This window comes from Sinocyclocheilus rhinocerous, unplaced genomic scaffold (assembly GCF_001515625.1).
Source record: "Sinocyclocheilus rhinocerous isolate Xijiao unplaced genomic scaffold, SAMN03320098_v1.1 scaffold245, whole genome shotgun sequence".
Taxonomy (NCBI): Eukaryota; Metazoa; Chordata; class Actinopteri; order Cypriniformes; family Cyprinidae; genus Sinocyclocheilus; species Sinocyclocheilus rhinocerous.
This window is the reverse complement of record NW_015659923.1, coordinates 239043-254410: the sequence shown is the minus strand read 5'-3', so window position 1 is coordinate 254410 and position 15368 is coordinate 239043. Positions and strand designations below refer to the sequence as shown.

The window sequence follows — 15368 nt, the reverse complement described above, 5'->3', positions numbered from 1 at the left end:
ATACAGAAGATTCACTGCTGTTCAAAAGTTTGGCGTCGGTAAGATTTGCCCAATTTTTTTGAAACTTTTTGAAAGTGTCTTTTGCTCACCAAACCTGCATTAATTTGATCATTATTACAATTTAAAATAACTGTTTTCTATCTTAAAATATTTTCAAATGTAATTCATTCGTGTGATGGCATACCTGAATTCAGTGTCACATGATCTTTCAGAAATCATTGTAATATACTGATTTGGTGCTCAAGAAACTTTTCTTATGATTATCAATGCCGAAAACAGTTTTTGTGTTTATATTTGTGTGGAAACCATGATAAAAAAAACAAGTATGAATTTCTCTAAAAAAAAAAAAAGAAACTACTGAACAGTTAATTTTCTATCATTTTAATTTGTTTATACACAAACACAGACACACACACACACACATCCTGCTATGAATCCTTTTAAAATCAACCTCTTTTACTCTGTAGTAATACATTGTCTGGTTATAAGTTGGTGAGGGCATGAAAGACGCTCCATCCATATACCAGCATATCAAGGCATTGGCCGAGTGGGAACGCTTGTGTATATGTGTGTGTGTAAACTCCTATTCATGTTTTCTCTATTCACTGGGTCTATTGCATTGGAGAACATGGTGAGAGTCCCTGCCTTGTAGCACCATGTTTAAAAAGCTTGTTTGTGTTTTATAGGAGATCAAAGCAAGCAGGGGTCTTGGCCAGACATGAGACGCTACTGCTGCAATCTGCTCCCCTCTCATTACAGCCCTGCACATTCAGATGGGAGAAAACAAGCCCGGCTTCAGTCAGCCGTCTCAAGGAGACCTGGATCACTTCCCACATGCCTCTTCTGGAAGTCGCCCAAGCCAAACAGCATCAGGGTTCACCATTGTTTTTTAGGGGTAAAACCAGCTACCTGTGCAGACACCTATTGATCAAACAGGTACTTTGAAAAGCAGCCCATTTTAAAAAATGCTGCTGGTAAACCAAGATGTGCTTAGATTATTTCTGATTTAAGACCAATGAACTTTTGCAATGATCTTCTGCACTATGCCGAAAGATATATTTATTGGAAGTGTCTCCGAAAAGGAAATTCAGACAGCCTAGCATTTCAGACAGGCTCAACTGGCTCTCCGAATATATCTTAAAGCTATAAGTGGACATACTGTAATATAGCTGTTATATATGTTAGTGGGAGGATGTTTAAATGTTAAAATTAAGAGCAATTATCCACTTCGTAAGTTGGTTTGAATATGCTTTGATTTCAGAGTAAATACAAACTGCTTCTAAACGTGAGATTCTCTCTTTTTTCATTGACTCAGCCTATTTCTTAGGAGGGTAACGGGTGCGAAGACATGATTATGAGCTGGATTGGAACTGAGTTTGAAGTACTATTGAAGGGAATCTCCTATTGAAAAGGGTCCTCTTTAAAGAGCTGGGATACTGGGCCAGTGATTGTCAGAGGGGACTTGGGCATAATATGGAAGGATAATTGGGTTTCTAAGTGAGCTTCACTACAGGGCTCTGATTGAGTCATACTCTTGAGGACTTCTAATCGTAACTTTTAGTCCTTTCATGGTGAAAAATTCGGAAATCTCACTTTCTTCACATCAGTAAGTGATATCGGAATATTGTGGGAACCTTTATACATGAGATGGAGTGACCATGCTCATAATATCTGTAACACAGATGAACTCAGAGACGGAGAGTAGGATCCATATGCAGAGTGCTTATTTAAATAATAACAACAAAAATACAAAACACAATGAACAGAACTGAGGATGCTGATGGAACATCCATAAAGAAACAACCCCAGACATTGAACAAAGGAAACACAAGGGTTTAAATACACAAGTGTAAATAGCTACCTGGTCTCATGGCAAAAACGTACCTGGGGGCACTTTTTCGTGAGACGCGAAATACGTACCAATAAGTACATATCACTGCAGTTTCCAAAAGAAATGAACACTAGAGGCAGTAAAACGCTAACACCTTTTATTCCTTTTCACGCAAATTTACAGAGTTTCGATTAATAAAGCATAATTTTTGCACAAATATAACAAGGAACAGTCTCCAGGAGAATCAACAGCTGCCCAGATGAGAAGTGCCCTCACAAGGTTTATGACTCACCTACGACCCTTACAATAGTTGCTTACGGATGGAACTTATAGTGTCTCCAAGATACTACCTTTAAGAAAAGAACACTAGAATTATCTCTACTCTTTACCTTTCAGAACCTGTAGAAATGACATCAACAGATCATTCATATGACTATAAGTACTAATGTTTCTGTATTCTAGGTTAGTTCGAGGCTGGCTCCTTTTACTCATTTTCTACGGCCTTTGGAAGTGTGGAGAACTCTGTCTTCAGTAAACTCTCTGTCAACTGAATAAACTTCAAATTTGACTCCTGGTCTTGTGTGTATTGGTCTCTCTGTGGGGTTTAACCATAATTCCCAACCTGGTTGAATTCTGAACCGCCGCAATACGTACCTGAAGCAACGTAATAAAAACACAGAAATACGTACCTATATCAACGTAATAAAAACTTGCCAGGGTTCACGTATTGAACCCTGTGGACATTTCTCTTTGAAACTGCGGCGAAACGTGCAGTAAGGTACGTAAAAACGGTGTTGCAGAAAAGTACCCAGAGGTATGTATTTTTATGAGACCAGGTTGGTAAATAAACTAACTTGGAACTATCAGACTAATGACAACCATAGATATGTATAAATGCCACATTCGACCGCTCCAGGCACATCCGCCATCTTGGAACGGTCTATATGTATGTTGTCACACAATGAAAATCAATGAGTTTCAAGATGCCACAACATTATGCAGCCACTGGTTGTAAAAAACACCTACATTTAAATTCCTGAAGAAATTGGATTAACTTTCTCCGGTAAGAATGTGTTGGTTTGTGTTTTTAATATGTATTAACTCAATATTACAGGTTTTTAAACTATAGTACCTGTCGTGTTAGCTAACAGCTTTGTCTGGTTGTGTTGTGTTAGCAAATCATCTGCTGAAGTCTGTTGCAGATATCGATATTCATACATGCGTAAACTAGGGTTGCAGACAAAAAGGCAACTTGCTCTCGAGTGTTCACAGAACTGCTTTGACCATTCCAATATGGCAGATGGCTTACGCATAGCAACCCATAGAAACAGCTGCTTATAAGGCATCTACCTATAGATTCATATCGATGATGACAACGGGCAAACAGGAACAGGAAGTAATCTAAACTCCAAACAGAAAGGCGAAAACACAAAGAACCGAAGGCAACGTGACACTATCCTCATCTCTATATATTTGACAGGGTCTTTGTTACATGTTACATGTATTTACTATAGTAATAACAGTAAATTATGTATAATTAACCCTAAACTGAACCATAGTCCTAACCTGAACCCTACAGTAAGCACACATTAGTTAATATTACTCATTACTTTATTGTATAATTACATTGTAACACGGACATCTTAAAATAAAGTGTAACCTAAATTGACATGAACCAAGATTTTTAGTGAACATTAGTTATAAAACATTTACCTTTGCTTCTAGTCTTTGCCACAAGTATATCTCTCCCTTCAATCACATTTAACAAGTTGAGTATTTTAGATGAGAACTGATTAGTCATTTGAACCGTTCTGTCTGTAAGTGTGGGTGTTCTGTGTAGCTTTATGTCTTTCTGTAGTTTCTAGCCAGTTTCCTTTTTATCCTCTAATGCAGTGGCAGGTAGAAGCAAAGCTCTTATGTAGCACAGAAGCACACAACGTCATTTGTGATCATTAACAGTAAAATGCTTATGTACTAGTGTTAACCAATTAGAACACCGTTTTCATCTTTCTGCTCCTAATATGTCCCATAAAACAGCATTTCCGATGCTACTTGTTTGATTTAGTGATCATCAGCAAGGCTCATCTTTCAGTTTAAATCTGTATCTTTCATTTATTCATACAGTACATGTGAATTATGTACTTCTAAGGATGAAGTATACTAATAGCACACTTGAATAAACTTCTTTTTCGTAAGGGAAGCTTTGAATTTGTTTATGCTTGTGATGTCTAACATCAACCTTTATGACTCGCTAACTACGTTTTGGAGACTTTTGGACGTTTTTGGGTCACTTGAGGTCTTGAGCTGACAAATTCCAGAAAACATGCAAATAGGCCATTATTTGCAGTTCTAGTGTGTCAGTGAATGTAATGAACTTGAACAATTTAGGACTAATAGTACTAGCAGTAATGCCTCCTCTTTGACACACAGACATTGTGGTGGTAAAAATGAGATATCTTCGTGTGTGAGAGAAAAGAAAATGGATAATGACATTCTGATTTAAGCAACTTGGAACAGACGAGAATAATCACAATGCAAATTATCAAGGACAATCTAAATGGATGAATTTGAAAAAGAATGATAGTGAAACCAAGTTAATTAAAAAATCAGCTTGAGTTAAACTAGTTGTCGCCAAACGCAATAATTAATCGTGTTAGCAGTGCTGAACGATACCAGGAAATATGAATTCCCTGAACGGGAGACGACAGCATATCACAATCCCGCATAATACTCTAGTTGCTGCAGGAAGCAATTATCATCCGTAATTTTTTCTAATAAACTTGTATCCCTCTGATGACGACCAATTAAACATGCACAATTATGGTTACCATATAGTTATTCATAAGATGATTAGCATGCCCTCCTTACATTCAGATTGGCTGCATACTGATAAGACGCAGGTTAAGCGACAGATACATATGCAAATGGAATGCAAATCAACATACAGAAATAGCAGGAAGGCGCATGGACGTCATAAGTGCTGTCAATAATAACACTGCAGACAGGAAATTAAGAGGTGTGAATATTTATGTAAGCGCCTAAGTGAAAAGTTTCCAAATAATTCTTAACAATAATACATTTTTATTATTTGTGCATTAGTCTATATATTACGGTAGTTGTTCAAGGATGAGCAAAACTGAAAACTGCCCATTTTTCTGTTCTTGTTCAACTCGCCAGAACTGATTTTAGAGAACTGAGCATCAATTCACGTGAGGATAACTGTTGGTACAATCTCTCTCATCCTTCTCCCTCCATCACACACAAAATGATTCATGAATGCAATTATCACTCAAGCTTCAGCGTTTTGAGATTTATTACGTTACTTTTATATCGCACACACAAAAATAATATGTACAATTACATTTTGGCAGACCATTTTTAATCACATGGTTCATTCTGTATGTATAATTAATTTATCTATATGTAATACAATCTGTTTATTAGTTGATCTAGAAACAATATATCACAACAATGAAAGTTGATGCCAAGGAGATCACAGAACTGCAATATACTGTAGTATTCTCATTGTCACATTAGTATTGCTCATCCATAACTTAAGTGTAGTCACATGAACTCACTGTACTGTATAAGAACATAACCGCAGTGAACCAATACAGTGTAATACAGCAATGCTAAGATCACATCTGCTTCTCACAAACACATATACTTCAGACATTTCATATGCACAACTCATGGGTAAGTAAACACCAATCCGAGCACCAAATACAATCTATGACTGCATGCCTAGTTGGCTAGTTGAATATCGTTCTAAACAATTATTTCAATGCTATAGAATTTTACACACACTTAGTACAAAGAAATGTCTTGCGCAATACAATGCGTCTGAGTTTGGATAGAGCTTAAAATTGTGTCAATTTTCATAAGTATCCAGGTTACACAGAAAAGAGAGGAAGAAGACAGGTTGGAAGTGTTTGTGAAAGTTTCCTTCACTGAGGCAGAGCTTTCAGGATGGCGTTCACCTCTTCTGCTACAGCAGTCAATGCAAACTCAAACTGTTCCTGAAGACAGAAGGAGAGAAAGTGGAAGAAACTCAGTCAAGTACTTCAAAAAACATCAACATTTTACGCTAAGCACAAACTTATCTTGCAAAATAAGGGAAAATGGACCTAAAGGGAATATCAGTCAGAAGAAGACGTAATAAGTTGCTGGAAAGCACATACAAAATGTGTGTGTGCTCCTTGTGTAGATGTGTGTCTTTAAAGCTGCAGAGAATGTGTGACTCAATGTGCTCTGTTCAAACTATGACTCAAAATCTGTCTCTTCCCTGAGGGGCACCCTGTGAAGATCGATCATTGTCTGAAGAGCGACCCTCAAAACTAACGTTTGAAACCAAAGCCTCCCACTGCAGGCCATGGAATAAACCAAGCTAAAGTGGGCGTTAAGTCAGATGCAAAGCTTCACAAAACAAGAAACGGATAAAAATCCCTCTTGAATTAACTTAACATGCACTTTTTTGTATTTTGAACCAACACAAATTAGTCTCTCAAAAAATGTAGTATGTAGTAAGTGAAGGTAAAGGTTTGTGATGTCAGTACAAAAACTCAACAGCTTGAATAAATGTATTATTTTATCATTTTACTTTGTAGCGGTAATAGCTTGTGCTGGAAACATAGACCACCTAATGCATGCAAATGGCCATAAATGCATGAGGAGGATTTGGTCATTTTCACAAATATCATTCACTGTCATATGCAAGGCGATTTGGAAGAAAAAGGCGACTGCGTACTAAAAGTGTAAATGTGACCATTTTGCCACTAGATGGTGTCACATTAATGCCTCAATGTTCTCCAGACATGATGAAGTATGGCTGTGGATATTTATCTGATCAGTCAAGCTGTTTATGAGCTTCTCTTCCAAGGTAAACAAAAGACGGAGAGCTCATGGAGCTGCTAATGCACAAAACATTCCTATTCTGGGCCAGGAATGGAGAGGGTAGAATGGATTTTAGGAGGCAGACCAATTTCACACACGAGTACCTGCTTTGAGAGTGTTCTAAACGTGCAGGGCGAGGGGGCATCCTTTGGACATATGTTGCTTTTTGGAGCAACACAGACCTGAAGTACTGACTAAGCGGGCCAGAACAGTAAAAACACAAATAATGCACTGTTAAAGTCCAGAAATGAGCAGAATTAACTAACTACAGAGCTTGAGAGCAACCTGTTACGTTAGGATTAAGGATAAATGATTAAATAAATGTATTGTTTTTTTCTTTCTAATGAAAAGATTCAGGGTTAATTTAAAAGTGATTAAAAATGTAACAGCAAGTCCCAAGGTGTACAGGGATTTCTCCTTCATTTAAATGACATGATTATATTAGTAATACTAATACTAGTTTGCTTATAAATAGGTGAAAACAAAACAGAAAGATCCAAATATCCTTATTAGTGAGTCAGAGACATACAGTCACAGACTAACTACAATATGACTAGGCACTGATAAGTAGGATGAGGACTTGCTCAGGACTTTTTAAAAAGATATTTTACAATCTGACAGTTGTTGGTACATTTTGTTAACTTGCGGTTACTTTAGAAACCATTACTGTTGGCTGAGGAAACAGCTCTGGCTTTCATTCAAATATTAGGAATTTGTTGCACACCATGATACATGAACAAAAAAAATGAATAGCTGATTATACAGTAAAGTAGGCTGATTGCTTCACTAAACTGAACAGAGAGGAAGCTAACATTGCACTAACATTTACTACTTCTATTTCTTACATATTCACTATTTTCAGTATCCTCTGAATGCTATCTTTTCAACACAATCCATGGAGGCTCAGTATCTCAGTTTACAGTGGCTAACCAGGTAGTCAGGACTTTATCTTTCATAAACAGCAGCTAATGTAATTCAGTGTGGCTCTGAGGAGGGGACTGTCATTTGCTCATCTTGTTATCTCCAAACAGTAGAATGCTAAATATGTTTCTTTAGCATAGTTTTAAAAAATTGATCTTGTATCAGTCAGTCTTGTAATGCTGGAGACTCTCTAGGATCTTCTGGCTGATGTTCAAAACGTTGTTGCTTGCGGCATCAACAGGACGCATTTGTCATGGAAGAAGTGATCAATTACAAGTTAATTTTCTGAGCCTGGCTTTTGCTGCTTTATTGACTATGTGGTTTTAGATTACAAATCGATGTTAATTGTAGCAGTGTGGTTAGGGTTGTATTGTACAGGACGTCTCGGGACGATGTGTGCAGGTGGAATTGCACTTATACTCACTGACTAAACTTTCTCTTCTGATGATGAGCTTATCATGGTATTAAATTGAATAATAATGGCATTAATATTGAATTATTGCTAAAATGCTAAAAATGCACCAAATATAAGGATAAGTGCCTTGAACAGACATATCCATGAGAGAAAATTTCAAAGCAATAACAGCAGTGCAGCAGAAAAAAAGGCTACATTTTGATTTGATAGATTTTTTAAATCTTTAACAGACCCTAAATACCCAGTGTCCATCATTTTGCACTTCCTCACTGTTCTTTAAGCAGAGTCTTACCTTGGTCTGTACCATGCCTGATCTCTGGTCCCTCAGGTGCTCCAGGGTAGCAGCAATATCAATCTCCTTAGCACCTGCAACAGAGCCACATAACATGAGTTCAAAGTACTCCACATAATCATAGATCATCTAGCACTCTCTCCAGCGCTCGCTTTTTCTGTGGAATTACATTCCCTTTGCAATGTTGGACAAAGCTTATAGACTACCTTGTTTTTAGCTAGTCTTGTTTTAGTCTATAGCAGAACTTCATGCCTTATTCTAGAACAAAACAAGTCATTAAAAAAAAAAAAATACAAATACAATAATACCAGTGACAAAAATCTAATCTTTTAAAAAAATGTAAATGTAATTTTTTTCTACCTGATCTGACTTTTAAGTTGGTGTAATTCAATGTTGTCAGATTGATTCAGTTATATTACATATTATTTTTTGACTTGAATAAAGCCATTCGTTTAGATTTTGCAGGTCACCTAATTACCCGTTTTTACAGTTTTTAGTTTATATTCAGCAGAGACCGCAGATAATTTTAATTCTAACATGAATAATCACTTAAAATAAGAGATTCTAAGACAGTGGTTAATAGCAGTAGAGCTCATGAAAACACAGACAGTGAACCTGCACACATGCATTACATACGACTTCACTCATGCAGAGCTGTTGTTCTTGGCAATACAAATTTACATCGGCACCACTGACTGAACCAAAACTGTAAAGTGAATATGAAATTTTTCACATGGCGGTAAGAGCGAAAAGGCTGATTAGGAGAAATCTCCCTTTCACCTTTAGCTTGAATGACTTTTTCTACAGGTCCATTGTTGTTTCTTCTCATAAATGAGCAGAGAACAGGAGAGGTCTAACAAGGCCTTATTTCTCATTCATTCATTCTTCAAAAAGAAAAGACAGACTACCCCCTCCCTTCTGCACAGATTGATAGAAAGAGAGAGTGAGGGAGTTTGAGGGCGAAGGAAAGAGAAAAGCGGGAATCCTTATAGATGCTTTCTGAAAGGGAGCGAGTGCAGCTGGGGTTCCAGCCTCAAAAGTGCTCCAACACTTTCATGTCTTAAGAAGTGCAAGATTCCGAAGTTTAGGGGGAAAGACAGAGAGCGAGCAAAGGAGGGGGCATTTAACAAGAAAAGGCTTTGGAATTAAAACAGCATTCTTCACTAATTTACAATTCATTCCTGGAGATGAAGAAAAGCGAAAGAAAAATACAACGGGGTGTTTGAGAAAAGAGAGAGAGAGAAGAGGAAGACATGAAGAACAGGAGAGAGAAAAAGGGAATGGAAGAGGGAGATTTCTGTTGTTTGGGACTTTCTGGGGCTTTGATCACACAAGTGAACACTGGAAAGTGGGCAACCTGGGAGCCCCTCCTCCTTCCCAGAGAGCAGACAAAAGGGAGATGGAGGGGGTCGCTGAGGGCCGAGGCTCCGGCCCCTGACAGCATGGGAAAGAGGCACAAATGCAGCGATGCTCTCCCTTGCATCTGGCCTTTGATCCCTCATTATGGAAAAAGCCACGGACCATGGTCGGGCCAGGAGTAGGGATGGACTGGTGACCAGAATAGAGAAGCATGGGGGGAGGCAAATGCATGGGTGACCTCACCAGATGGGGTCAGGAAGAATGGTGATGATTCAGACAGGTTATGAAGGCACCTTCTGTCTCCGTGGCTGGATTCACATGACTTGTTAAACTCTATGCAGCGCTGAACGTATAATATTTGCATGTGAAAAAGTCAACCGTATTAGACGAAGCTGAAACCCTCGCAGTTGCTTACAGGTGCAAACACAAGGAGAAATACACTCTCCTCTCCGTTCTTCATGTTTTCACGCACTTTTATTCACATTAGCCTTTTGAGAGCCTTGGCCATTCATTAAAGACCTCAATCATCCTCTAATGCAAGACGAGACCTTCATTGTGTGAAACGTTGTGTGTTATGACAGCACCTCCTCATCTGTGCCGTGCACTCTTACCTTTGACCATTTTATTTAGAACCATGTCAATCAGGATGTAGGTTCCACTCCTTCCAGCACCATCGCTGCAAATGAAGACAGAAACTCATTATCACTTCCGAGAAAAGAGCAGACCTGTCTGAATGAGCATTACAGTATGTGCTTGCTGAAACGAAAACAAAGCGTTCATTTCTCTGTTGTGTTACAGCCGCATTGTTTGCTGTTGCATCATCCTTCAGCATTCACAATAATTCTGTCAAAGATGACTGCTGTCTTGTTTTCCTGTTCTTTGCAAAACTAAACTGCATTTGCAAAAAAAAAAAAAATCAAATAACACAACACAGCTCTTTTAAGAGCAAAAACAAAGCGTCTGAACACAGTGGGAATTTGAAGTGACTTGAAAAAGCATTTTAAACTGGTTTTACCTTCTACGCAATCGACTAAATTGCGAGAACCAGCCAAACTCAGACGCAGTTGGATGGTAAACTGCATTCTGATTTGAAATCAAGGTTACTTTTCAAGACATGCGGCTGAATATTATGAGTGTATTACTGAATGAACGTGTGTATGCCGCTTTCTGAGGTTGCTCAGGTTTAAGCACACACACACACAAAACACATTCAATTGGGGGGTTTGGGAAATGAGAACTATTTAGGGAAACTCTCCCCTCGTGCCTGATATCATTCTGAATTATTCAAATATGCACGACAGCTGTGAAGCCTGTCTTCCCCACAACGCACAACATGTTGCTCATTAACCCCTGGTGTTAAAGATCATTTGGCCACTATTGTAGTTTACACTGACACTCACATTCCTCAATTTCACACTGAGGGTAAAGGCCATCCATTTTTACCATCACTCATGTAGATATTCACTCAATACTTCATTTATTTTACCAATGCCTGAGAGATAATTCAGACCACTGATAATTTATATCAATGGATTTAATACTGCTTTGATGTTTGCATTTTATATAAAAGAAATAAAGCAATATATATATTGCTTTTTTTTTTTTTTTTTAAATATTATTTTGGTACTTGCCTGCAATGAACAATAATTGGACAAGATCTGCCCCGGTAGCACTTGTTAACCTTTCTGCAACGACAGAAAAAAAGAGACCATTAATACTGCAAGTGTAAATAAGTAGATCATGGGCATATTCATTTGCCATTTTAGAAACTCTTATAAATATGGTCATATATAAACATATTACATTTGCTTATTATCAAACACGTTACTGTCAAACCAGAGGACTTTCTAACATGTGCCTATCAAAATCATTATAAACCAAAAGGTCCATGCCAAACAATTAAAACAAATGGAGAGGTTGTTAAATCCACCACATTGTGACAAGCCATTAAGTAAATGATGTGTGGTTAGGTGTCATGATCCAAAACACATTAACCTTGCACAATTATAATGCCTGAAAACCATAAGGCCTTGCAGGATTTTAAGGCACATTGGTGCTGTTGCCATGGAAACCTACTGTGTTAACTCATATTGTTTTGCTTATCCCCCCCCCCCCAAAAAACCCTGCTTTGTGCATACCCCAAGGTTGATTTCTCAAGAGATACCAAAAAAGGGTTTTAAGATCAGATCTGAATGCTCATGGGACGACTTTCAATTCTAAAACCTGCTGCACTCATTTATATAATGTTATTTAAAGACAGCTGGGTCCAAAATTAACACTTGCCAAGTGCCAAATGCAAGAACTACTGGCTTTGGCGAGTTTATAAAACAGAATTTATTAACTTTAACTTTATAAGAAACTACAACAGGTTACATGGTTGAAGTCAAAGTATAAGAATGGTTACCTTACCCACACTGATGTACATGACATGCTCAATTAAAATCAAAGAAATAAAAAATCTACAGACTTTTAAACATTTTGGAAAAATTACCATCAGAAGAATGCCTAGAGTTGTATTTTTCTTTTAGCAAAACAAATGTGACATTCCTTGATCATAATATTCATTTAATAAAAGTATGAGGGAAAAAAATCACAGTGGGCATGAACATAAATGGTTTTAATAAAGAAATGGTGCAAAATACATTTCTAGATAAGAAACATTTTCTCATTTGACAAAAAGTTAATTTTTGGACCTTGAAATAAATATAAAATAAAGCCTGATGTTTCCTCCACAAGAAATGTGTAAGAAAAGTGCTTTAGATATCAATTTTGTCTGAGATAGGGCAGATCTGAAAGAGCGCAGAGGGGACCATCATGCATTGGGGCATTAGGGCAGCAGCGTGTGTTTCTGGGCAAAACAGAGGGGCAGAGAAAAAGGGTGGGTGAGTGTGAGAAACAGGGACATCTGGTGAGTATGAGATGCAGGTGGGGAGGCAAGGAAAAATCAAGGGCCTGGAAGAGGAGATACAGTTTCCAATGATCACTTTTGTGACTATGCAACTGGGCTCATATAACTAGCTGCAACATCACAAAAATGACACTGGCAACCGCTAATTAGCTGGCCAACGAAAAAACAAGAGAGGTGAGTGAGGAGCGTTTGACAGATTCAGTGTGAGTCATGGCAGTGTATGAGACAAGACTGTGTCACAGGCCTTTGGGGAGATATTCAGAATGGCAACAGAAACCAGAGCAAGTCAAACAGAAGCACCAGGGTTAAACCCATCTCACCAACGCCTCAATGCTCAAGGTGTCATTGAAACTTTGGCAGAGTGAAAAGAATATTCAGAACACTTTGGGTCTCAGAATGGGAGTGATAATTCAGACTCGATGATCATATGTCAATCATCAGTAAATGCTGACAGAGGATCAGACCCACCCTTTTCATTTATCAGTGCATATTTATTACCCCATTATTTCTCAGGGCACAAGATCCAGATCTAAACGCTTTGTGCATATGATCCAACAGTCCTCCCATGAATCAACAACAGAATCAGCACTCCAAATCTGACGCGTTAGAAATGTCAGCACATACATTTTAATCTCTTATTACAGGCATATGTAATATGCATATGCACATGTAAGAATGAGACATTTCCCCAAAGCATACACTGTATACAGTAGCTATAAGGAGAACTATTTGAAATCTAAAGCATACTGCGCCCGTGTCTGTAAAATGGTTAGATAAATGATTGATATACCATAATTCATGAATGTAAGCAAATCAGAGTGAGCTGCACAGAGCTCTGAGTCAACAACAGGAAATTCTCCAAAAGATTACACATTACACTCTAAAAATACAAAGCAGACACTCTGAAATGTAACATGCCAACATCATTTCCCTACATTCCGTGGTGAAGTAGTGGGATTAATAAACTAAATGTAACAGCACAGCAGAACACTTGCTAAAATTTGTTAACTCTGCTTGAGCATGAAGAAATAAACTAGAAGACCAAAATTGATCGTCCTATTGCAGGTATACATCCGCCTGTGCCAGGGTTGTTAAATTTCTTTAAGGTTTTACCCCAGAGGCCTATTGCATTTCTTCAGAACGCTCATAGCAGGTGAAAAATGAGAGTCATATGCTACCATTGGCTTTCCCTTTCACTACTGTTTTATTGCTGAACATTGCACATTTAATTGGAGTGTTTAATTTAATAGGGATTATTGTGCACACATATACAAGGAAAAAGGGCTATATTTTATTTCTTCAAAAACATACTCTCTATTCTTTCTAAACCTACTGGCTGAAGGTGAATGAACACAAACCTTTTTAGGAAAATAAGGATATTGGCCCAAACCTTTAAGACAAAAACCGCATAGGTAAACATTCTGCCATTAACATCCTGGTGAAATACAGCAGCTGGACACATACCTGCGGAAGTCCAGCAAGGTTCTAGCTGACTCTGGAACATTCTGGTCCATCCAGGACAAGAAGTGGAACTGAGTGACTGTGCGGGTCTCATTAGTCTGGACGTTCTTCAGGTAGAAACTGCGCACCAGGAAATCATCACACCAGATATGCTCAGAGACCAGATTTACCTTCAAGAACATATGCAGAGTGTGTTTTAACACGCTGACATGTAAAATTCATTTAAATTTTTAAAAAAATTTTTTAGATTCAGCATGTATAATGTTAACAAACACAGACAAAACTCGGAAATACTGTTATTTTGGCACAACAACTAATAGGGTAGTTATATGGACCCTTTTCACATTTCCAGGGTTCTCAGAAGCAGAAGTTGTCATAGTTGGGTAAACTTGCCATAATCTGGTAAACTTGCCATAGTTGGGTTCTCATTTACTATAGTAGCAAAAGAAAAAAATTCACAATAGCGTTTGTATGATTTTTAAAGGTGGGAGAGATCGATCATGGCGGTCGAAAGATAAAAAGAGGTCAAATTTGCTGTCACTACCTCAGTCATTTTATTATTAGTATTCTGAAATTTAATGCCAAGGTAATATAAAACAAAGTATACACTGTAAAAAAAGTGTGTCATTTTAACTGTAAAATATTGTAAAAATGCTACAGAAGAAAAACTGTTAATAGGTTAACAGTAAGTTCTTGTACTTTATAAGGGAAAAACTGTAAAAGATCTAACCATACATTTCATGTAATTTACAGTAAAATGCTGTTAATTGTACAGTTTTTAGAAGTAAAAAAGAACAAATAAACATAATTTACAAAAACTGTAAACTGATATTCCCAGATTTCCCTGCATGACATATTTGAAAGTAGTTTGTTTAAATAATTTCTTAATAGTTTTTATCAGTTATGTACATTTGGGTTTTATCTGTTGTTTATTTAATGTTGGTGATTTGTGTTTTCGTGAATGACTCTCTATTAGTATATACTTCCGATGGCGTAAAAGCTACTTGTGATGAACTTTGATTTTTCTGTACTTTTTACAAAATTATTCTGGTAACCACAGCTGCCAAAATTATTTTGTAAAAATAATCACTACTTTTTTTTTTACAGTGTAGTGTTATGAATGTAATTTTTTTTTTCTTTTCAAAAACGTAACTTTGCTAGATTTACAATATTAATAACTGTGGAAACGCGTCATCATAGTTTGTGAAGAGGGTCCATTGTCCTTATATTTAGTTAAGGTGTATTAAAACATGAAATAATAAATCATCATTCAAATATGATAATAAAA

General features: G+C 37.3%; 1 protein-coding gene across 2 annotated transcripts in view; it reads right to left on the bottom strand.

Annotated features, from left to right (window-relative positions):
* Window positions 1-5133: 5133 nt before the first annotated feature.
* Window positions 5134-15368, bottom strand: part of ptprn2 (protein tyrosine phosphatase receptor type N2) — a 228112-nt gene continuing 217877 nt past the window's right edge. For both annotated transcript variants that reach the window (XM_016533327.1, XM_016533328.1), the window contains 5 exons: window positions 14084-14250; window positions 11343-11396; window positions 10323-10387; window positions 8353-8426; window positions 5134-5850 (listed from right to left, as the gene is read on the bottom strand). In XM_016533327.1, coding sequence (XP_016388813.1) covers window positions 5779-5850; window positions 8353-8426; window positions 10323-10387; window positions 11343-11396; window positions 14084-14250 — 432 coding nt within the window. In that variant the 3' untranslated portion in view covers window positions 5134-5778. The remainder of the gene's footprint in view (window positions 5851-8352; window positions 8427-10322; window positions 10388-11342; window positions 11397-14083; window positions 14251-15368) is intronic.